Genomic DNA, 25,743 nt, shown 5'->3' on the forward strand with positions numbered 1-25,743 from the left:
CAAAACACTTTACAAACAAATAAAACTATATCTAAACAATTGGAAAACCATTGATTGTTCATGGGTAGGACAAGCTAACATAATAAAAATGATCATCGTACCCAAATTAATTTACCTAAATCTCTAATAATTAGAGAAATGCAAATCAAAACAACTTGGAGGTATCACCTCACTTCTAGCAGATTGGCTAAAATGAAAGAAGGGGAATGTAATGAATGCTGGAGGGGATGTGGCAAAATTGGAACATTAATGCATTGCTGATGGAGTTGTGAACTGATCCAGCCATTCTGGATGGCAATTTGGAACTATGCTCAAAGGGCTATAAAAGAAAGTCTGCCCTTTGATCCAGCCATACCATTGTTGGGTTTGTACCCCAAAGAGATCACAGATAAACAGACTTGTACGAAAATATTTATAGCTGCGCTTTTTGTGGTGGCAAAGAACTGGAAAAGGAGGGTATGTCCTTCAATTGGGGAATGGCTGAACAAATTGTGGTATATGCTGGTGATGGAATACTATTGTGCTCAAAGGAATTATAAACTGGAGGAATTCCATGTGAACTGGAAAGACCTCTAGGAACTGATGCAGAGCGAAAGGAGCAGAGCCAGAAGAACATTGTACACAGAGACTGATATACTATGGTAAAATTGAATGTAATGGACTTCTGTACCAGCAGCAATGCAATGACACAGGACAATTCTGAGGGATTTATGGTAAAGAACGGTACCCACATTCAGAGGAAGGACTGCAGGAGAGGAAACATAAAAGAAAAACAACTGCTTGAATGCGTGGGTTGAGGTGGACATGATTGGGAATGTAGACTCGAAATTGCCACACCAATGCAACTAACAAAAATTTGGAAATAGGTCTTGATCAATGACACATGTTAAAACCAGTGGAAATGTGCATCGGCCATGGGTGGGGGGAGTGCAGGGGGTGAAGGGGAAAGTAGGAGCATGAATCATGTAACCATGTTAAAAATGAATATTAACAAATGCCTAAAATAAATAAATAAATAAATGAAGCCCCCAGAAATCATTAACATTTTTTATTATCGTATTGACAAAGTCTTGCTAGAAGTGATAGAGATACTCCAGTTAAAATAATCATAGATAGAAAGAAATACTTGGGAGTATGCCTTCCACAACAATGCAGGAAATACATACTTATAAAACACCTTTTCCACAAATAAAGGCAGGTTTAAATATTTGGAGCAATTTTAATAATTCATGGATGAGCAGAGCCAATATAATTAAAAATGACAACCCTATATAAATTAATCTCCCTTTTCAATTCCATCTCAATTAAATTACTAAAAATTTATTTTATTGATCTAGAAAAAATAATGACAAAATTAATTTAACAGCATATCAAAAGCATTAATGAAAAAAGTAAAGGAAGTTTAGCAGTACCATATTTTAGATTGTATGACAAAGCAGTGATTATCCAAACTCTCTGGTACTGGATAAGAAATAGAAAGGTAGATCAGTGAAATAGGAGAGAAATACAACAAACAGTAGTAATACATTTTTTAGCAAACTTGTATTTGACAAAATCATAGTTTCAGGTTTTGAGGTTAAGAAGTCAGTATTTGGTAAAAATTGTTAGGACAACTGAAACGTAGTTTGGCACAAACTAGGTATAGACCAATATCTTATATAATTCACTAAGAAGAAAACAGATATAGATCTAGACATAAAAGGATATCATAAGTAAATTTGTAGAACAAGGAACATATTACCTATCACATTTATGGATAGAGGAGAAATTTAGAAGTCAACAAGAGATGGAGAGTAAAATGAAATGTAAAATATATAATTCTGAGTATGTCAAGTTGAAAAGTTTTGTACAAATAAAATGTTGCCAACATTAGAAGGAAAGCAGAAAATTTGGGGAAATTTTTATAGGAGCCTCTCAAATAGAGGTCTTACATCTAAATTATATAGAGAACTTTCTCAAAATTATAAGAATAAGAGCCATTCTCCAATTGATGACTAGGCAAAAAATGTGACTGACAAATTTTGAATCAAGAGCTATATGTGAAAGAATACTCTAAATCACTATTATTAGAGAAATGAAAATCAAAAGCAATTCTGATATGTCATCTCCTACTTTTCAGATTCGCTAAAATAACAAATATTGGGGGAGATGTGGGTAAATGGGCATACTAATACACTATTGGTAGAGCTGTGAACTGAGCCAGCCATTTTTGAGAGCAATTTGAAATTATGCCCAGAAAGTTATAAAACTGTGTATACTCTTGTCATGGGACTTTGTAGTACTTCAGATCAAACTGTAAGCAGGGAAATTCCTTTCCTTCCTTGCATTCTTGTTAATGCTGACTCTGGACATCAAAGAGAAAGGCCATTGAGAAAATTATCCCTCTTAGATTCTCCCCTAGGTTTTGAGATAGACATAGATATACATATTCTGGTTATGTCCAGATACCATTGATTGCAATCTAGAGCATCAATTTGCCCTCTAAACTATGCCCAACCAAAACTTATAGGACATAAAATACTGCTCTGGCCCCAGTCAGGTGACCAATCCCCCCTCCACTTTTGCCTGAATTCATACCCTCCTCTCATCAAGTAGCAAATAACAATTGCTGTAAATAGAGTATAAAAATTTATCTCTTTGAGGAGGCAGTGTCCCATCTATGCTGACCTCCCAGCCAAATTTAACATGAATTTCAAATTAATAAATTTCTCTTTTCATTTCTAAGCTAAGTTATAGAGTCTTGCATTCTTACAAAGGGTAACCATCCTGAACCCTAGGACCTCACCTCTAGCTCCCCACAATACTTTTAGACCCCGCAATACCTTTGCTGTCTGTTTCCTAAGGAGATCAGGTAAACAGGAAAAGAATCTGTATATTCTAAAGTAGTTATAGCAGCTGTAAAGAGGAAAATTAGGGTTTGGTTGACTGAATGTTAAAAGTTTTGGTCCCCAAGGAATTGATCCAATTCCTAATGAAAAACCTCAAGTCATAATGACTTGTATGGTAGTTTATTTACAATTGAGAAAAGAGAGTGAAAGTTAAAAAATGAGAGAGGATAGGGTAAGATAGCTAACCTAACACACTAAATAATTTACTCTGGCTCATGGCTCAACCCAGGTAGGGCCAATTAGTTCTCAGCCAGAGAAGGCTCAGCCTTGAGCCAAGGGTCGGGGTTGAATGAAGCAAAAGCTTCAGTCACAAAGCCTCTCTTGAAAGGAGAGTTCCTTCAGAGAAATCCAGGAAGAGTAAGTATTTACACTCTACACGTGATACTACAGAGGGAGAGATTTAAGAATAATCCCACCAAGGTCTCAGGTCCAGCAAGCAGAGTCTCCAACTCAAGATCTAGCTCCAAGAAACGAACAAGAACTGAACTACAGGAAATTGTCACTCCCTTTTAAAGACACTTGTTTTGCATCACTTCCTGTACCTTCCTCTTAGTTTACATATCTGCCCAGGGGGCAGTCAGTCAATTTTGATTCATCACCCACTCTTGCACACATGGGTTACAGACCTTCCCAGCTCAAGTGTAAGTGGAGTATTTATACTTTTGTTGATTAAATCTAAAAAATGGGCCGGTTGGGTTTAATCTCATTATCACACAGCTCTCTTGTGGTAGCAAAGAAATGGAAATTCAGGCAATGCTGTTTATATGATTGTGATAGAATAATACTGTACTGTACCATAGAAAACAATGAACAGACTAATTTTAATAAAATTTGGAAAAAAAACTTCATGGGATAATGAATAGCAAAATGAGGAGAACCAAGAGAACATCACACAGAAGCTAAAGATTTAATTTTTGAAGAATACATTGTGAATGTTACCTCTAGAAATTGAACTGAAAGGTGGAAACATTAAAGACATAATTTGTATGAACATATCTGCCTCCTGGATGATGCCTAATGTAATGTGAGGAGGGTATAGAAGGGCTGGGACAGTTATTGATAAATTTTATTAATAATATTAAAAAAATAAAAAGTACTAAGAATGGGAAAAAAAATAAAGACCAGTTTGGAATGCCAAAGAAAGAAAAATCATGGAGAACTATGGAAGTGTAAGAATATAGAAAAGCAAAAATGAAGATTTTCATAGCAGGAAAAAAAGATGATTTCTTCAAACTAAAGCCTAATTAACTTCACCTCGATTCCTCAGCAAAATTATCTAACAGAATGGTAATAGCTCATTGGTGAGCCCTTTTAAAATGAATCAGCCATTACTGGACACCACATTGATTTACTGAAAGTAAGCCATGTGAAACTCATTTATTTCCTTTTTTTTCTTTTTTTGGACAGGGTTATTAGCCTGGTCACTCAGAGGAATACTATAAATACAATGTCTTTTGATTTCACCAACCAAATTTGCCAGGCTCTCCTGATATCTTTGTGAATGTGTAGGCTATTTGACAGTCTTTAGGTAGACTAGTAATATTCATATCTAAAGAATATTGAATAGAAGGTGATACATATAGAAAAAAAGGAACAAATAAAGTAGTTTAGAATCTGGGTTTGAATCCTGGGTCAGATTAGGAACTTTGAAACTTTGGGCAATTTACCCTCTATTTGTAAAATGAAGAGTTTGGACTTATCTCATCCAATCAAACTGACCCTACTAGCTGTTCTCTATATGATCCATTACCCTTATGGCTACCTACAAATGATGTCCCCCGGTCCCTATATCTGCCTTCCTCTCTTCCACCTTGAGAATCCTTATTTTCTATAAAAGCACAACTCAGTATAAACTCTCCCTCTAGAAATTACTTTGCATTGTTTTGTTTACTTTTTATTTACTTCTTTGAGTATTCTATCCCCTCTAGTAAAGTAAGCTCCTTGAGAACTAGGACTTTTTTATTTCTGATGTATATATCTTTATCTTAGAACCAGTCTTTCACATGCAAATGCACTATTCTCCCTCAGTGTTTTGCCTTTCTAGTCAGGTCTTTTGTTTGTCCTGTAAATAAAATCCATTCAGCTCTTTTTTTTTTGAGGAATAATGCTGTTTCAAAGCATATTGAAACTGAAAGGACAGATAGGGCTAAAAAGTGCAGTTTGGATCTGCTTAAGTCTTTTCCTGGCAGTTTTCATTTTCATTGCAGATTTCCCACTTTATTTACTTCTCAAGATTATACAACAGGTTAGGGGGCTGTTTAACTACAAACCAAACTCAGATATTTTGACAAAGTTTTTAAAGTCTTAAATGCTTGGTGCAGAATTCTCCCTCACTATGATGAAATTCAGAGCTCTAACAAATGAAATGCAAATGGATGATAAATATATGGGGGAGGGAAAAGAACTTTAAAAGTGATCTGGAAATTTATTGCTTACTAATCATTCTCAGCTTCTCCCCTCAAGACAGTAAACAAGTCTATTGGAATTGGTAAAAAAGTTTTTGACTACACTGCCTGTACCTTGTTATTTGGTTATATTAATGTATTTGCTGATTTCTTTAAGATTTAAATTTTTAAGCTTATCTGTATTAATCTAATTAATATCTATTTTGTTATATGATTCTTTATCTGTACCATTTCCCTATGATTTTAGTGAACAGCATAACATTGTAAAAAAGCCCATAAGTCTTATGTATCCTGGATTCCTCATCTCAACTATCAAAGTCACATGTTGCTTATACAGCCTTTTCTTCCTTTTTGCTTTTGTTAATTGTCACATGTGTGATTATGAATGGACTTTATCAAAACTGGTTACAACCTGTATAACCTTTAGAGAATATGATGACTTAAGAATTTAAATTGTAATTTTAATTTAAATTGTAATCCTGAGAAATGACTTCAGATATCTAGTAGTTTCTGAATGGATGATATTTATATATATATATACAACATTGTATTATTTAATACAATTGTATTACATGTAAATAATACAATGCATTGTATTATTTAATGCAACATTCTTCAAAATATGCACATATATGTATATACAGCAAGTGGCTATATATAAACTCATGTGAATCCTATATAATAACGGATTTGTTTGCTATTGTCAATAACTTGGCTATTGTTAATTTTGGGAATTTGGTACTTTATTTGAATGTGCATTACCTACTCTACTACTGTTTTGTTTTTATATATATTATTTTGTAAAAATCATTTGTACTCACACAGTGGTTCATGGCCAAGTTTAAAAAAGAAATGGATCTCATTTTTTGATGAGGACCCTTTGTATTCTACCTCTCCTTGGCTGACACAGTATGTCACTGATTCTAAGCTATATATTTTTGATTTTTAATACATTTCATTTTTTTGTATATTAAATATAGTATTTGAATACTTTGAAGTACATATAAACAATACTAATCTTTTTTAATTTTGCAGTAATATGAACTTTACATTTGTTCTAATATATTTGTTCTAATATTAATGATTACTCAAAAAGCTTTAAAATATAGAATAATGCCATTGATTGTTTTTTAAAAATTATGGGACTTTGATTAATGATTCTGTCTGATTCCAGAAGAAGAAAATATAAAAAGAGCCATTGCACAGTGCCAAAGAAGAACAAAGCTAATGTCCATAGTGCAAATAGAGCACAAGGTCAAAGAGACCAATCAATCCAGTGGGGTTGATGTAATTTTGAACCAAAAGAAAAGCATTTGAACTTGTTTGGGGTTCAAGGTTGCGGCTGTTTTGGCGTATGTCAGTATGTCAGAGGCAGGACTTCCCTGACACCCATCAAGCATCTCACTTTGGCTGCTATTCTTGATCCTTTAATCTAGCCCCTTTTCTAGCTTTCATAGGGTGGCAAACTTTCTGTAGTCCTGGCTACTGATTGGGTAACTGCATAATTACTTAAATCACTTTAATTAGGTCCTGATTCAAGGACCTGTTATAATTTTATTTTTCCTTTCCTTAGATTTTTTTTTAGACATAAGACTTTAAATATTTTATATTTCATCCACAAGTTATTTTTTCTCTTTTATGCGGATTTTTAAATGTTTTTTATTTCTTTTGCAATTGATTCATATACCTTACAACTCAGCCATGTATACCTGAGTGATCCCTGTTTGTTATTATTTTCCTCAGGAGGGGACTTTGTTATTGTTGTGAACTTTGATTTGAATTTAGGAAATTTTAGGGTAAGAAACTTGCTACCTCCCAGAATCCAGAAGATGTATCTGTTTGGAGAAGGCATCATGAAGATGCCTGCAGAGACCACACACTGCATTAGAAGATCCAGATTGAACTTTGGGATGTGAAATTGAACTATGGGGGAATTGAAAGCATTTGTTTTGAATGTATATTTTTATGCCAATGGGGAGTGCCCAAAATTGGCCTTTTGTCAATGTAGCAATCATTGGTTTTGTTCTTTTTCTTTTTTATTTCCCTTTTATCCCCAAGTTGTTGTAATTTCTCTTTAGAAACTGTAATATTGTATCTACCTCTAGTTAAAGTTATGTTAGTTATGTTTAAATGATCCACTGGGGAGACTAGTCTCCCAAAGGATCACAGGAGGGAATGTATAGTTAGAAATATCTTGAATCCCTAAAAACTACATTACCAAAACTTCCTTTCTGTATTACCTACAGTGCTTTTCCTTTTATCTACGTTTGCGTGGTTATGTTTTGTATAATTTCTGAGGCTCCACCTCATTCTTTCTCTTTTGCTCTTGGGAGTGGGCTGGTTAGTACCTTTTAGTTAGTTTTCTTTGTTCATTTATTATTAATAAACATTTAATAAATATGATATTTAGTTCTTTGCATATTAATTTTAATCTCTACACTATGATGCCTTTAAGGTCCATCTCAACAAGTTCTTTTTTTTAAGAAGCTTTTCCTGATTTTTCATAACTAGAAGTGATCTTTCCTTTTTCTAAACATCTGGTACTTTGTATTTCTCATTTAACATTTAAGCACCGATATGTATTTGAAAACATATTAAGAAGAGACCAGAATTCTGATTTTACTTCTCTGTTGAGACCTTAGAAACATCACTTAACCCAAGTTATCTCAATTGCTTCTTCTGTAAAATCAGAGTGAGAATTCATGCCTTTATAAATCACAAAACACTCTGTTAAAAAAAATGACCCTTATCTTGTAGAAGATGGGATTTGAGTTGATTTTTTTTACTTTAATTTTTAAATTTTATTAAAAAATTTTTAAACCTGACCCTTCTCTCTTAATATCAGTTCTAAGACAGAAGAGTGGTAAGAGCTAGGCAATCAGGGTTAATTGACTTGCTAAGGGTCAAACAGGTAGAAAGTGTCTAAGGCCAAATATGAACCCAGGTCCTCCTGACTCCAGGACTGGTGCCATATCCACTTGTACTACCTACTTGCCTCAGTAGTTTGCAAATATGAATTGTTGGTCTTGCTATATTATTTAATTGTTACTATGAGATTGTGAAGTCCTTGAAAGAAGAATTCTATCTTGTTTTCATTTTATACTTATTGCCCCATACATAGAAAATGCTCAATAAGTATTTGAGTTTCCAAGTAATAATGTTATCAATTATATATATTTCCAAGTAATTATGTCATAAAATAAAAAACTCTGTACAATTATAATATAGGTTGTTTTAGTTGGGAAATTAAATTTCAGTTTTCAATTTATCGAGTAAGAAAATATTAATTTTTTTGTCTTATTTTCTTCCTTAGCAACTGAACCATCCCAATGTAATTAAATATTATGCTTCATTTATTGAAGACAACGAACTTAACATAGTTCTGGAGTTAGCAGATGCTGGTGATCTCTCTAGAATGATAAAGGTAGGATTTTTAAATTACTAATTTTCAACTGGTATTTTTATAAATATGGAAATTTAATATGTATTTTTAAGTAAATATAGAGATCTGGAACGATTTATCTATTTAAAACCAAGATGTATCAGGTTTCAGTGTTAAATGATAGCTGAAAACCCAAGAGGCCTGCTACAAAATGGTGTATTTAACTCCAATACCAGTATAAAAATCCTTCAGAGCAAAAACTGGAGAACAGCAGAAATCAATAACTGACTTATTTTTAGACCTTGTTATCACTTGATTTTTTTTTTTGTTGCCACTAGGCGACAAAGAGGAAAGGAAGAGAGATTGAAAGCATCTTGTCCCATTTTAAGGCAAAGAATCCAAAAAATACAGTGAGGAAGGACCTGAAAGAAGGAAAGACATTTCTGGCCTAGATAGGCTTGGGTAGAGAGAGAAAGAGGTTCTTCATTGAGGAACCATTGATTTGGGAATGTATGATATTGAAGCTAACAGGTTTTAGTTTTTAAAAAGCATTCTGTACCCATCTCTGCCATTGTGTAGCTTCAGAGAATTAGGGCTTCATGATAGCAGCTTATTCTTAGAACCCACCTTGCTTATTTGACACCTAACTATCATTCATTAATAGGCAATATTATCTAGAAATGTAGCTCTTGGAAGAGAGAGAAAAGGGATATCCTCAATGACCTGCTTTAGTTATTATTTTCTTCATTCCTACTTATAATCATACTGAGGTGACAATGGAATGAGAAGCTCCACTAACTTTTATGAGTACTTCAGTTCTCAGATACGTATCATTGATGTGTATATGACTTCTGACTATGCATATCACTGTCTATCCAAACTTTCTAATCCTGTCTAGTTTTTATATTTTCATTCCATAAAGGTAGGTGAGTGAGTTTGTGGGTGATGGAAAGAACAAGAGTTTAACTGTTTGTGTGTGGCTGAGGTTGAGTGAAGGTGTAGGTCATGGGAAATAAGTAAGTTGAAAAACTGAGTGGTTAGAGTATTTGAGGGAAAGTCATTTTATATATATATATATATATATATATATGTAAATAAAAGTCTCCAAATGTGAGGAGAAAAAAATTGTGAGGCATGTAACCATTTCATTGAGGAAGGAAGAAGAGTGACTTGGAGTTTTGTTGGTAACCATTACTAGGATTTTTACTGAGTGTTAGATAGAAATTATATTACCCTTAGAGGAGGAGAGGTTCCTGAGTGATGCAAGTTGGGAGAGAATCTGGAACATTGGGTGGGGAGCAAGGATTATTCTAACTCCCTCACCTTGACTAGTGAGGCAAAGGAAATGAGCCAAGGTGCAGCCAGTAACAGGATAAGAGAAGGAAAGATTTAGAATGAAGGGAAGTTTTTTGCTTATGGAATAGGCATTCCAGATGGCACAATGAGAGGGGGGGGTGAATTTAAGAATTTTGGAGTGCCAAGATTAAGCAGGGAAGACTTAAGTAGTAGCATTAAGAAATAGTTTTGGATGATGACTTGCAGGGATTCAGAATAACTGAGATGAATAAAGTATAACTAGGTGTAAGAATATCCATCACTAAATTGAAGGCTCTACTCAGCTAAGGTAGGAAATGAGATTGGAGACAAATACAACATGAGATGGAAGGCACACAGTCAGGTCAGAAGAGAAGCCCCATTTCACTATTGCTTTTCTCTCTCAAGACTGGAAAAAAGTGGGAAACAACATAGCAGGAGATGGAAGTCAAACCTGTCCAGCAGAAGTTTGAAATCTCATTTCCCACCAACTTTCTTCTTCTTCCCACAAGGGACTATTGCACAGCAGTAAATGGAAGGCCTAAAGTCAAAGGGAAGGTTGTTATTTTTTACATCAGAGGTTCTCCAAGTCATAAATGATGAGATCAGGATGGTAGCAGGAGGTAGAAATTACCTTGTAATGGCACAGATGGAAGTCCTTCAGCCAACCTCTAGCATCCTCTCCTCAGGGAACATGCATCAAGAGACTGAAGAGGCAAGGTGAGATAAAGATCTAGCTCCTTTTCTTATTTGAGGCTGGAGATCAAGAGGGAATAGCCTTCTTCAAAGGACACACATAACAGATAGGAGACTCTCAGTCAGAGGAAGTCTCACTCCTCATTTGAAGCTGGAGATGCCCTTTTAAGAGGTACTTAATAAATGCTTGTTGATTAAATGCCTGATTATTTTAGTTTATGGCAAACCTTTCTTTTTTTGTCTTTGACCTTCTTGGGTATAAAAACATACATGTAAGAGAACATGTCATAGGAATTGGTCTAAGCATAATTTTTATCAAACTCTGCTTTCCAATTTTCCCTAGTTCTTATCCTACAAGGATTTCTTTTTCAAGTAAGTTTATGTTCTCAAGTTTTGCAAACTGGTTCTTGAACTGTTTCTGATTCTTATGTGGTCTGTGTCAGTGGTCTTCTCTGTTTTTTTAAATATATTTTACTGGAGCACATAAATGTCTCAATAGATAGAGAGCCAGCCCTAGAGATGGGAGATCCTGAGTTCATATCTGGCCTCAGACACTGCTTAGCTAACCCCCATTGCCTAGCTCTTACCATTCTTTTGCCTTGGAACCAATACTTAGTATTATTGATTCTAAGATAGAAGGTAAAAGTTTAAAAAAAAATGAATGAAATGTTTTATTCATGCATTTTGCATTGAATCAAAAGAAAATACTGCTGTCATTTCCTAATACTACCTGTCTTCATGAATACTCCCTTGCCACAAAGAAATAAGTTAATGTAAAACGAACTGATACATGGTTATATATGACAATTTATGCCTCATTCTGTACGTGTAGCCCCCTGTCACTTTTTTTAAGAATAGGAAGGCATGTTTCCTCAGTCATTTCTAGTTGACTGGCCATTGTCTTAATCATTCTGATGTATTTTAGTAGTTTTTCTTTACATTATTGAAGTTATTGCATATATTGGTATCTACATTTTGTTTATTTCCTTCTGTATCAGTTTAAGCAAGTTTTAATGTGCAGAGTTTCTCATAGAACAATTAACACACCATAATTTGTTGAACTGTTCCCCACTCAACAGATACTTATTTTGCTTCCAATTTTTTGCTGGAAGCAAAAATTTTGCCATATCAGAAATTACTGTTCTGAATAATTTAATTAATCTAGAATCTTGTCTTTGCCCTTCTTGGGGCATGTAACCTTTAATGACATAGATAGTTCCAAGGTTGGATATAGTGAGTGAATTCTCACATAATTTGAGATCAGCAGTATATGTATGTCTATGTTCCCACAGCTATTCCAATATTAACTTTTTTTTTTCTCTTTTATCACCTTTAATGATTTGTTAGGCTATAGGTAAAGCCTCAATTGTTTTAATACACATTTCACTTATTAGTAGTGATTTAGAATATTCCTTTATTTTAATTGCTTGTAGTTTATATATTTCATAGAATCACAGAATTGTAGAGTAGGAAAGAACTTCAGGGATCATTTAGTCTGATCCATCCTTGAAAAGGAATGCCCATTAATGGGAATGTCAGAGACTGACTTTGAACTTGTCTTTCCTATTCCAGGTACATAGCACTGGCCACTGTGCCACACCCAAATGCTTTTTCCCTTCCGAGATTTCGTCACATGGCAATCAATATCTTCTTATTTAGGCCACAGTAAGCACTCAATATATGCTTTCCATTAATTCAATTAAAATGCTATTTTGCCCTTATCCTTTTATCTATTTTATTCCTTTTGAGTAAGGTATATTCTTTTAAAGTTATATTTCAGTCATGAACCAAATGCCCACTTTTAGTGATTTCTATATAGTGGGTATATAAATAAAAAAAGAAATAAAATTTTCAGGAACAAACCAGGCAGTTAAATAGTGTTAAATGATGAGACTTTTTTGATAAGGCTGGGGGAAAAAAAGAACTTTGATTGCTTCTCTGACAAGAGTGAACCTCTATGCTAATATTTTATTTAAGATGAGCTCATGATTTAGTGTGGCTAATATTATTGGGCTAAAGTGTTTGTTGAACTATTTACAACTCACAGAAATTAATTAGTCATGAATAATTTGACTGTATTTATGCTATTTTTAGAGTTGCTATTCACTCTATTATTCTAGTTTTTAAAAGGATTCAGACATTTGCCAGAGTTTTGAGAGGTGTAGAGAGCTGACTAGGAACAAAGGCCAGAGGATAGATTTGAATCGCTGGGGAGGAAGGGTCTATTTATCTACAAAGCCCTAGAACAGATGCCAGGAACTGGCCTCCACGGAGAGATTGTGATGAAGCCTGGGTCTCCAAGAAATAAGCTAGTGACATTGCCTAAGAAAAGCAGCAACTTGAGGGTATCTGTAGAGTAGTGATATTTTACCAACTTGTCCTATAGAGAGTAGGGAGAAATCTTAACATAATCTGGGGTGGAGTGACCTCATGACAGTGGAAGTCATGCAGAAGAGAGATCCATGATGTGGAGGAGGATATCTGTACATTATCCTCCTACCCAAGTGTAGGTGGGTTGTGATATTCAGGAGAGTGCCTATGCCAAGTTAGATAGATTTTGCAGGTCCAGAGGGAAATATTCTTTTTTGTTAACACCAAGTGCACCTCTCCTCTAAAGACTTAAACATGAGGTGGTACTAGTGTGTGGTATAATAGAAAGATCACTAGATTTGGTTTCAGGAGACCTGGGTTGGAATCCCAATTTTGTGACCTATGGCAAGTCTCTTGACCTTTTTGAATTTAATTTTTCTCATCCTCATTATCAGACTCATGCCCCTGGGACCATAGTCTCCAAATGGTGGCAGTAAGTTGGTGCAGTAGATAGAATACTGGCCCTGGAATCAAAGAGACTTGAGTATAAATTTGGCCTCAGACAATTACTGTGGTGCTGGACAAATGTTTAATCTCTGTTCGCTTCAGTTTCCTCACTTAAAACATAGCTTTTACCTCCTAGGGTTGTAATCTGTAAAATGAGGAGGTAATATTACATGGCATCTAATTCCTCTTGGCATATGTGTCATCACAAAATTTGGGACTGACTGAAGCAAAGATCCATTAAATTATAATCTCTTATGAGCCTTTTATTCTTTGGACTCTTTGGAATGAAGCAGAGACTGTCCCATATCTAATTATTTGGTAACTTGAATGTTTATACAGGAAGTTAAGAGTCTCACAACCATTGAGATTTAAACACAAACCATATTCTGACAATCCTAACAGAGAATCCATTTGGCAAATTAGGCAAAATACTGAGGTTCTCAAGGAGACATCAGGTTGAGGCACAAGCCAAAAAGAAGATGAGGCAATTTTTGTATTGAACTTGCTCTTCTAAAACCAGTTAGATTCTGGAATATGGATTACATTTAGGAACTTAAGACATTCATAATAGTCATTAGTTTTGACAAGCCCCATTTTCTATGACATCCATCCTTGTTTTGCAACCTTGGAGTCATCTTTGAGTCTTTACTCATCCCCTCAGTCCTAGCCTATCAGTCCCCAGGTATTATTAATTATACCTCCATATCTCAATAGTCTGCTTTTCTTCTCACACAGCTACCACTATAATTCAGACCTCATTATCGCTGGCTAGGAATATTTCAGTAAACTCCTAATGAGTCACCCAGCTTCTACTTTTCACCTTCTTCAATAAATTTACCATTTAGTTACCAAGTTCATATTCCAAAGACATAAATCTTTTCACTTTCCTGCTCAGAAATTTTTCTAAAATCCAGAATTATCAGAATGGCATTTTAAAGCTCTTCAAAATCTAGTTCCTTTCTACCTTTCAAGACATTTATTTTTTTCCTCTTCTTACTCAATTAATTCCAATCAAATTTGTTTATAAATTGTTCCCTAGAACACACTATTTATTTTGCATCTATATGCTCTTGCACTGGCCATCCCCCATGTCTGGAATGTACTTCTCCTTGAAATCTTTTTTTCTTCAAAATTCAACTTATTTGCCAAGGAAATTTAGGAAGCTTTTCTTGTGCCCATTCCCCCAATATGTTGGTTCTGTTGAGGTTCCTACACTCAAATTCTCTTGTATTCAATTATAGGTATTAAGTGTAAGCTCCTTAAGAGATTATTTGTTGCTTTAGTCTTTGTAATCTTATTCATATGGGTACTTTTTAAATGTTTATTGAGTTGAATTCCTACATTTATGAGATAACAGAACAATGAGCTATATTTTATTCTACCTAGACCCCAAGTAGATACATTTTTCTCAGGTTCCTTTATTTTCTCTTCTGGAAGAGACACAAATCTGGAGTTCAAGCATGTATAGTGGTTAGTGATGGCCAAAAACCCAATATTTCATACTTTAAAATTTTTTCACCTTTAAAATTTATTTTTACTCTTAGTACTTTTTTATGTAAAATCCTAGACCCTCTGTTCTTTCTGAGAATTCTTTTTCAATTTGACTCTTTTTAGGAACTGTTGGAATCTTCACTGTATGTACGTGAATCATGATCTGAAAATAATGAAGGACTTAATATTGCCTTTCCTTATAAGTACTACAGAAAGTGAGTCACCCCAGTTATCTGATTTCTGTTTTAGGGACTTCCCATAACTTCCCAAACAACCAAACATCAAAACATAACTAGAGCTAAAAGAGAACAATAAACTTAGTTATTATCAATAAAAATATATACATGCAAAATGTCACAGAACAGAGGCATGCCAAGATGAGACATGTTAAGTAGCCACTGAAATTAAGAAAATTTTATTGTATAAATAGTTTGCCTAAAATTTCAAAGCTAAGACTAAGAGGACTTTTCAATCACTATGACGAAATGGGAAGGACAAATTGTTATCAGGCAAAGTTTTATAGATATGAGAATTTTAAAATGTGAAGACAGTCAATATATGAAATCTTCCTTCTTTCTAATTAGACATACTATTGCCTTATTTCAAGACTTTGGCTTTTGATTGATGTCTGACATGCTTATTCTTTCTTATTCTGTTTTTTCTCTGAGCTACTCCCACTCCCAGCCACAGAATTTTTGAGATTGGCCAATTGCCCAAGGCATACCTGAATAATCATTATTTACTACCATAATAATATATATCCTTTTGCCTTTCCCTGTCTTTTGAGAAACTGAGACCAGTGGCCTTAATGATATCTTGACCTGTAGCATTCAACTATCCCAGGTAGTAGAGAAAAAGAATATTTCATTAATTTGCTTTGATGAATTAAGATAATGCTATAATAAATATAGTTAAATAGTTGCAGAGTAACATTATACTATATTTGGGTACCAGGTGAATGACTTAATATAAAAGTATAGTATAAAAGTTACATCTTTTAGCCACCTCCTCTCAATTTCCTGTAATTTGGAATACCTTGTCAAAGATTACAAATAAAATTTTAAAGATTTTTTTTCTGTTCCTCTTTTCTTTCCCTTCCTGCCTTCCTACCTTCCTGTCTTCTTGCCTCCCTGCCTCCTTTTTTCCCTCTCTTCCTCCCTCCCTCCTTTTTTCCCTCACTTCTTTCCTTCCTCCCTCCCTTTATCTTTTTTAATAAGCATTTTATTTCTTTATTAATGTTTTGGAGCATTCATATGATTGCTGGTTTTTAAAAATTATTTGTTTGTTACATTAAAATATCTAATTAATTCACTCTGTCTCTTCCCTTTCCCATATTGGAGAAGGCATAATTTGACAAAAAGACATACATATATATATATATAATGTCTTGTTTATTTCTATTTATCAGTTCTTTCTCTGGAGGTAGACATAACACAATTGATTCTTCAAACCCTATTTTTGTTGCTATGTATAATGTTTTTTTGGTTCTGCTCATTTCATTCTTTGTAATTTCATGTAGATCTTTCCAAAATTTTGCAATTATTTTGATACCTTTTTATATGATCTTTTGATCATTCATCTATAGGAGAATGCCCGTAAGTCTTATATATTTATTTTAAAATTTTAACTTTTTTTCCAGATTACATGTCAATAAAATTTATTAATATTCATTTTATGATATTTTGCAATCCATGTTCTCTCTCTCCCTCCTACCCCTACACCTCCCTAAGAAAGGAAGTAATATGATATAGTGTGTACACATATTATTATATAATACATGTTTCCATGTTTGTCATGTTGCAAAATAAGACAAATATTGCTTACACTAGAGAAAAAGTTCATGGAGGAAATAAAGAATGATATGTTTCAATTTGCATTCAGACTCTCTCTGTTCTTTCTATGACAGTAAATATCCATTTTTTTGGTCATGAGTCTCTTGGAGTGGTCCTTGATCCTATTATCCTTGTTGATAAAACTTAAGTCATTCAAAGTTGCTCATCATACATTATTGTTGTTACTGTGTGCAATGTTCTCCTGGTTCTGCTCACTTATGTATAAGTGAACATCACATCATATAAGTCTTTCCAGGTTTTTTTGTGATCATCTTGTTTGTCATGTTTGTCATTTTGTATGGCACAATAGTATTCTGTTACAAACTTATACCACAACTTGTTCAGCCATCCCCCAATTGATATACATCCCTTTGTTCTTATATATTTGTGTTAATTCCCTGAATATTTTGTATATCAGATAATTCATATCAGGGATTACCACAAAAATCCCCCCATTATTATTTTTTGTTCTTGTTCTAGCTACATTTATTCTGTTGATAAGAAACACATTTCCATTTCCTAAGGTAGTACATACAAGTTCTGAGGATCATTGTCTGAACTCCTGTTCTCTCAGATAAGTTTTGGGTGCTGGAACAAGACTACATTTCCCCTAAGTTTTTTACACTCATATATTTGTCTCATTAAAATTTTTTATAGATTAGAAAATGGGCCTATGGCACTATAGTTAGTAATATTGGTTAGTAATAAGAGATTGAAGATTTCCTCCAAGCTTTTGTTATTCTCACCATCTATAGATACCCTGAGCAAATCTCTCAGCAAATCCTTCTTCAGTACAATCTCCTCTAACCTATTTGGTATCATCTAGCTGCTTTGCCCATATTTGTTTTCTTCAGAGCTTTTCTTTTGAAATTTGATCTCTTCATTTCTCCTACACTGGAAATACAATAGCCACTCACAAGCCTGATTCTAATATTGATTGCAATGAAAGCTTTAATCTGCTACATTTTTATGATTTTGGCCAATTTGCCCCTCCTCAAATAGCTTGATGGTCCTTCACTTTTGGGAGCTTCACCATATTTAGCCAAAATTACTACAGCTCAGAACTTAACCTCCCTACTACAAAGCCCAGAACTGAACTCAAGCAATCCACTAGTTTCAGCCTCCCCCAGGAGCAGAAATTATTGACATCTACCATCATGATTGGTGACTCTTTCCACTTTTTAAAGAAGCACATCCATTACTATGATGAGGCTAAATATGATAGTTTCAGTGTCCTTAATGGCAAAGAGTTGGCTATGAAAATCTTTTAAGATCTTTCCCATCTTTTTCATGTTTGTTGTCTTTCTTCTGGTTTCATCTAATTAGCTGATTATCTTGACAAGCCTTCTTGATAGTCAGTACCTTATATATTATTGATATAATAGAGAGGAAGCATGAGCCATGTAATAGAAGAGAATGATGATATTTAACATTTAAAAGGAAAGACAATAATGTGCAGGATTTTTTCACTATTTTAATGGGACACCTATTTATAAAAATGTTATGTATCAAGTTAATAAATATAATGTCTTCCCTCAAATATTTTGCTTAATTAAGGTAGGAGATTAAACATAGTTGTTGTTCCTGAATTGAAAGAGTATGTAGCATTGATCTCACAAGTAAATAATTAAATGGTTTAGAGGTTACTGCTAGATATGATTTAGTATTTCATAGTTGTTCATTCATAGTAATTCATTCACTATTTCTCCCATTAGAGACATACCTAGGTACCATACTTCCTAAAATACCTCCCAAGTAAGTGTTTGGAGAAAGTATTACATACTCCATTTTAACCTTAAATTAAAAATCTAAAGAAAACAAAAGTTTTTTTTTTAATGTTGACCAATGTTTATAGAAATAGTTTTGTATTATGCCACAGCTGTTTTTGTTATACTTTAAATAAGGTGATATGGTAAAAATTCTTTTTTAAACCTTAAAGCTCTATAAATGTAAGATATTCTCGAGCTTATATAGACTTATTTCTCTTTTTTTCCCCAACCCTTATCTTATGTCTTAGAGTTCATATCAACTCCAAGACAGAAGAGCTTAGGGCTAGGCAGTTCAGGTAAGTGACTTGCCTAGGGTTACACAGCTAGGAAGTGTCTGAGGCCAAACTTGAACCAAGGTCTCCCAACTCTAGACCTTTCTGTCTACTATGCTGCTTAGCTACTCCTATATTTTATTACTCTTGAATTTTTGTCAGTACTCCTGTTCATTGAAAACTAGGAGAAAAGAGAAAAGAATTTTAAATACCTCATGAGAAAAGTATTTTGATGCAAAAGTAGTCCAGAAATTGCTTGAAAGTACTTTTAGGGAATTTTTTAAATGTCCAAAGTTATTTTAGAGTATGACAAACATTTTACAAATATTACTCATTCATTTATTGTGCAAAGTCAAAGTTTAAGAGATGTGAAACAGAAACAGATCCTAGATATATATGTATATATTTTAATTCTTTTGGTGTATCTGATGCTATTTTTAAATATGCATTCTAATATATTACATTCAAGAATATGCAGAAAATCTCTTCTGAGAGAGAACTCATTAGTTATTGTGGAATCAGTCAATAGTCAGTAAACATTTATTAAACTTTTACTATATGCTGATACAAATATGAAAAAGACAGTCCTAGCCTTCAGGAAGCTTATAGGAAGAATACACAAAAGCTTATAGGAAGCTCATAGGAACAATACACAAAAATAATAGTGGGGGAAGATACTGGGCATGGAGATTTTATGAAGTCAAAGCAGTATAAAATGAGTGCAGGTAGGTAAGAAATGAGGGAACTATCTGAGGACATCTATTTTTTATATTCAGGAGATTAACAATTCTCCTCAAACATTTTCAGTAAAACATGTAACAGAAATCACTAAAAGGGAATTTATTGTTTGTCAAGACCTAACAATAAATCTAGGTTAATAATTAAAGCATTCTGTTCTTAATCTGAATTACATGGGAAGTATCTTGCTTATGTCATTCACTCTTTTTTAAAAACTTTTAGTTGCAGGATAAAATATATATTTATAATTTCATCATTTATGTCTTTCTTTAGTTATAATTAGTTGATTATAGAATGTCATAAAATTGTGTTTTGGTGAATTTATGTAATTTCATTCTGCAAATAATTTTATATCTCTGTGATGGTGGAGGAACTTGTAGGATTCTGAGTGGCATTTTCACTTCATTAAGAAGGGGGACATATTGTTCAAGTTTTCTGGTATGATTGATATGGAAATGCTATTCTAAGGTAATGTTTTTTAAGGTATATCTATCTTCCCCACCACCTTTCAGTTAATAATCTTCTGTCTCCCTTCTCCCCTTGGCTCTAGAATCTGTTTGTACTTCTATGCAATTATTGTATATTGTAATTGTTATTTGTGTCATATTTCTTTATTTGTTTATCTCTCATACTTGAAGTGTAAACTTCTGGAGTCAAAGTTTGTGTATTGGAAAATTGGAAAGTATTCACTAGAGAAGGCCAGACCTGTGGGTGAAAAACTTTTGGAAACCTTGGTAAATGAGGATCAATTTAAAAAAATAAGGACATTTAGCCTGAGAAAGAAAAAGTTAGAGAAGCAAGATAGCCACATTCAAGTATTTGAAAGGCTGTTGTTATGGAAAAGAGAGATTAAACTTTCTTTTCTTCTTCTTCTTCTTCCTCCTCCTCCTCCTCCTCTTCTTCCTCCTCCTCCTCTTCCTCCTTTTTTTTTTAATTACTCTAGGGAGGTGAATGGGGAGCAGTGGGTGGCAGTTGCCAAGGTAGATTCAATGTGAGGAAAAAACTTTAAAATGGGAGCCCTCCAAAAGTGGCAAAAGCAACTTCTGTGAATTTCCCATCCCTAGAGATCCTTAAATGAAGACTGGGTAACCATTTGTCAGTGCTGTTATAGTGTGTTTTTTTGTTGTTGTTGTTTTTTTTTTTTAGGTATAGGGTAGACTAGAATGCTGTATGATTGCTTCAGACTCAGTTTTTTGGCTGGTTTATCTTCATGTTTGTAGTTGACTCTGTGTATTTGCACATAATGTGCTCTTAATCAATACTGACTTGAAATGAGTTCTCTAGCTGAACAAACATTAAGAGAATGCTTTTCAGCTGGAACTCAGCACTGAAGTTATGCTTTAGTTTCTTTTCGCAAAGGTGTGTATCTTTAAAGATAAAAGACTTTGTGAGATTGACTTACAGGAACATAGGATTTTTATCAGCAAATGTTTGCCTTGCTAACCAAATGATTCTAATTACCTAGTAAGTAACTCAAGAGAACATCTTATGGTTTTTAGTAGTCAGCAGTAGTCTGTCCCCTTTAAAAAAAAAAATTCATGATGTTTCCAAGGAAGCAAATGAAATAAGTTTTTCCTATGAGTATAGCCTCATAGAACCATCCATTTCTAGAGCTGGAAAAGACTTTTCAGTTCTAATTCCATCATGATAATGTTGGAATAATAATAATTAAGGCCTGGACAAGATCAAACAGCAAATTGGTGACAAAGCCAGGACTAGAGAACCCAGCTTTCTAGAAGGTTATTTTCTTAAAAAGAAAATATGTATCCCAATGATCCATTCAGGTATGATTCCTCATATTTAGCTTGAAACTCTTAATGTCCTTAATGGAAATAGCCAACAGTTGATGATCAAATTCTTGTTAGAAAATCTTTTCAAACTCTTTATGTTGCAAATAGCAGTTAGTATAGGCATCCAGCATGTTACATCAGAAACAAATTTTAAAATCTAAAGAAAAATACAAAAATATTACATTGTTTTCCATTTAAGATTTAAAAGGAATAAGATAGAAATGAAGATGTGTGTTAGTCTTATAGCATTGTCCTTCTAATCTATATGCGTAAGAGACTAGTTTTATAAAATTGATAGAACTATGTTGATAGTAATGTTTCAAGTTTAGAATCTTGTTATCTTGGCAGAAAATACAGTGAGTATTTTAATTGTGCAAATATATTTGGAAATTTAAAAGAAAAGTACATTTTCCTCCCAAGAGGTTTGAATGGGCACAGCATATAGACAATTAATCCTTTATTAGGATAATTTACTTAGGTCATATTTATATTATATAATACAATATGATAACTTTTTAAACGTTCAGTGATAATTACTTATAAAATAAAATCTATTATCATCAGTTAAGTTTTTTCAAATTAACTATTAATACAGCCTTCTAGTTCTTCTACTTATTTGGTGTAATGGTCCTGGAAGTAGACTTAGAAAATAGGCAGGAAATGATGTGTCTGCATTCACATAGGCTTTTAAAAATATATGCTAAACAGCCAGTATTTCTTAAACACCTAATTGTCAGCCATTGTGATAGGTCCAACACATACAAAACCAGAATGAAACTGGATTCTGGAGTAATGCTATTTGTAATTTTGATACTTCTGTGGACAATCTTATCATTAGCTCTCTTGTTCAGAAGGTCTCAAATAAATTTCAGGTATTACTTTGATGTGCAAATTTAAGTAATTGGATATTATTTATAACAACTAAATCAAATAATCTGACTTAATGATTTGATCATTTCAAAGTGTTGGTTTAGAAAAGAATATTTTTTTTTACTTTGTCATCTGTTAGATTGCCTAAGACATGTATATTTGTGAATGTGACATAGAATAAGACTATCATTTTGCTAGAGAAATTGTTCTTCATACCTATACTAATACTATGTTGATCTAGAAAGTTTTTTAAACATTTCAAGTAACATATAAAATTTGAAATTTTTTCAGGCTGATATAAATTTTACAATAATGCAAATAGATTGTTTTCTTCTTTCTATTATTATTCTATCCTTTGCCCTCTTTCTAAGAGGAAGCCAACAGTGCCACCATCAGAAATAGTTAGGCTTTCTTATGTGTTGAGTTTTCTCATCAGTAAAAACCCTAAAGGAAAGACAAATCAGTGTGACATGACTTTAATATCACATTTATGCTTTATATAAATAACTATTTTAAATATTATCTATTTGATATGATGCCATGATGAAATTAAATTTTAAAATGTTTCACCTGCAAAACTAAATATAAAAGTGAAGCCAATTTTCTTCTTAAATTTTTGAGTTATCAAGGTTCTTATATTATTATTGTTAAAAAAGCAATTACTGATTTGTATAGTCTTTTCCAAATTATTCTGCCATGACATTGATTATGCTAACTTACTGTCTGTGATTATTTCATTTTGTTTTATTTGTATATTTTCACAAGGAGGAGTCCCAAAAAAAAAAGGGAGAAAATGGTCATGATATTCCTTTTTATCCTCATTATTATGAGTTTCCTAAATGGATGAAACATCATTTTATGTCCTATTTCAAAATTTAATATTTACTTAGTAAATAACTTTAAGCTTTTGTTATTGTAATTACAATTTTAATAATTTTAATATCTGTGACCATTTAATGAATGATCATATGTCCTGGTTTATAGGTTTCTTATTTCCAGTAATTTCATATTTCCTCTACTCCTCTCTCACTATCATTAATATAAAAATGTTACTTTTGTAGAAACCTTTCTATGAATTTCTCACTTAAAAATGTTAAAGTTGTGGAAACTTGCTGAAATTATTTCAACTCCTTGTTTGCACACATTATATTGGAAGAAATGAAAACTAAAGAAAAATGCAAAAATATTATGCATTATTCTTTTTAAGGTTTATAAGAAATAAATACAGAAATGATGCCTACTTCAGACATTTTGTGGACAGTTTTTCATTATCATTTGTAATTCAAGTGGTTTAAAATATTGAAGGTTTTTATAAATTGCAAAGTTAGTATAATTATGATAATTTAAAAATCTATATTAAAGCACAAAGGTATGCTTTCATGTCCCTATACTTACAAGATATTGTGTATTTATTTTTAAATGAAAAGAAACCTGGCCTCCATCTTCCTGTTGACATCAAACAGTTCTCTGATATGCTAATCTTGCTATGGGGAGAACCCATACATAGAATTTATTTGGATTCATTCCAAGTCTGAGGAAAATAATATGTAAAGCACTGGTTTTGCAGTATTGCCTCATTTGAATGAAAACTGATGTTAAAATATTCTGGAATTAAAAGTAGTCTGAATAGTAAAACCTGAAGTGTAATTTTTAAATATTTTAATAATATTTTATAATGCCTAGAAATAATTTATATAGATTTTTGCTTCTGGAATTTTTTCCATCAGCATTATTATTGTCTTCATTAACTAACAATAATATTATTAGTCAGAACATTTTGCTGATATAGCATGTCATTTTGAATATTTGATATAAATGAATTTAATTAAAATAGCAAATAAGAACTTTTAAACAATGAGAAACCTAATAAAAATTAACTCATGTCATTTGTCTTTCTTTACATATTTTTCTTTGGTCAGGAAAACAAAAGCAAATAATAATATATTTTCCTATATTAAAGGTGGGTAGATAGCATATATCCCAGTAATAATTTTCATTTCATCCTGCCCTCATCTGGTAACAATGCAGAAAACCTGAAAAACTTGCTTATTTTGAAAATCACTGATACTGGTGTCTCAGTACTAAATAACAAATAACTATGTAGCATTTCAGGCTTTGTAACATATGGAATCTTTAGGTAATACACACACACATTGTCCAATTTAACTTAAAATATTTTCCTTTTGATGAATTATTTTTTAGAAAGACAAAACTTGGCATTAGCTAAATCTATGTGAAATCAGATTTTAATAAGTAGGGGTCAACATTTTATAGCTAAATAATTTTTCTAAATCAGTTTTAATAAGTTAGAAATCTCATGTAAATTTCAGAATTATTTATATTTTCCTACAAAAATAGCTTAGAGCACTCAATTTTATCAAATCTACAGAAACTTTCCTATATAAAAAAGTTTGTGATATGCTAGGTCAAATTCTGATATTTTAATATTTGTATGACCTCACTTTGGAGGAAAATTTACCTCTGAATATATAATGTGTGATATATTACTTAGTAAAAGTCAAGTTTGTGTATATTTTTTTGTATCTAACATTTCTAATAAAAATTATTCATGGTTTCATGAAAACTGAATTTTTGTAAATAGAATTATATTTTAGAAGCACAGATTGGGACTCATTACTAAAGGAATCCTGTATTTGTAATGAGTATTGTTTCATGATAAATGATTGCTTCTAATTTATAATGCAGATTTTTTGTAAAATGAGGCATACCTGCAAGTGTAAAAAAAGTAAATATCTGTAAGAAATTTGATTGTACGACAAATAGCAGTGCATTTCTGCTTACTTTGATTAGTATATTAATTAAATACAGAGGAATTTGACTTGATGTATCAGGTCAAATTCTTATAGAAAAATATGCCAACAAGTAACATGTTCTTAAGAGGTGCTTCAGTATATAATAGGTGAAATATTATGATCTCTAATTTGCTGGCCATTTTTTTCCCCATTGTGTCAGATTAAGGTCCTAGAATTGAATTTCAAGAAGTTTTCATTATTGTTTTCTATTGTGTTTATGTTACAGCATTTTAAGAAACAAAAAAGGTTGATTCCCGAAAGGACAGTTTGGAAATATTTTGTTCAGCTCTGCAGTGCATTGGAACATATGCATTCCCGACGAGTTATGCACAGAGGTATATAAAGATCTTGCTTATTTGGGGAATAGTTGTTTAATTTGATACTTGGCAGTTTAGGGATAAATTATGTCAAACTCAAATGAGAGAGAGTAATTTTTGGTGGGTAATTAATTTCTAGATATTGTAATTTTATTAGAATTATGTAATTGTTCCTAACAAAAGTAGCTTGGGTTTAAGTAAAAATAAAAGCAACTCTGCTCATATTTTTACTCTTTAAGGCATTTTTGGTGCTAAATTAAATGGTCAAATCAGAACAGGGACAATAACAAGAGATGAGAAACAGAAAAGAAATATGTGAGAAAGGAAAATTTTATTAAATGAATATCTA

The 25,743-nt window shown here is 32.7% G+C and overlaps 1 protein-coding gene across 1 annotated transcript in view; it reads left to right on the top strand.

The window, feature by feature from the left end:
- The window catches only part of NEK7 (NIMA related kinase 7), a 207,989-nt gene that overhangs the window by 134,339 nt on the left and 47,907 nt on the right, over positions 1–25,743 (top strand). The window contains exons 5-6 of the mRNA XM_044673749.1: positions 8,607–8,717; positions 25,304–25,412. Coding sequence (XP_044529684.1) covers positions 8,607–8,717; positions 25,304–25,412 — 220 coding nt within the window. The remainder of the gene's footprint in view (positions 1–8,606; positions 8,718–25,303; positions 25,413–25,743) is intronic.

This window comes from Gracilinanus agilis, chromosome 4 (genome assembly GCF_016433145.1).
Source record: "Gracilinanus agilis isolate LMUSP501 chromosome 4, AgileGrace, whole genome shotgun sequence".
Lineage (NCBI taxonomy): Eukaryota > Metazoa > Chordata > Mammalia > Didelphimorphia > Didelphidae > Gracilinanus > Gracilinanus agilis.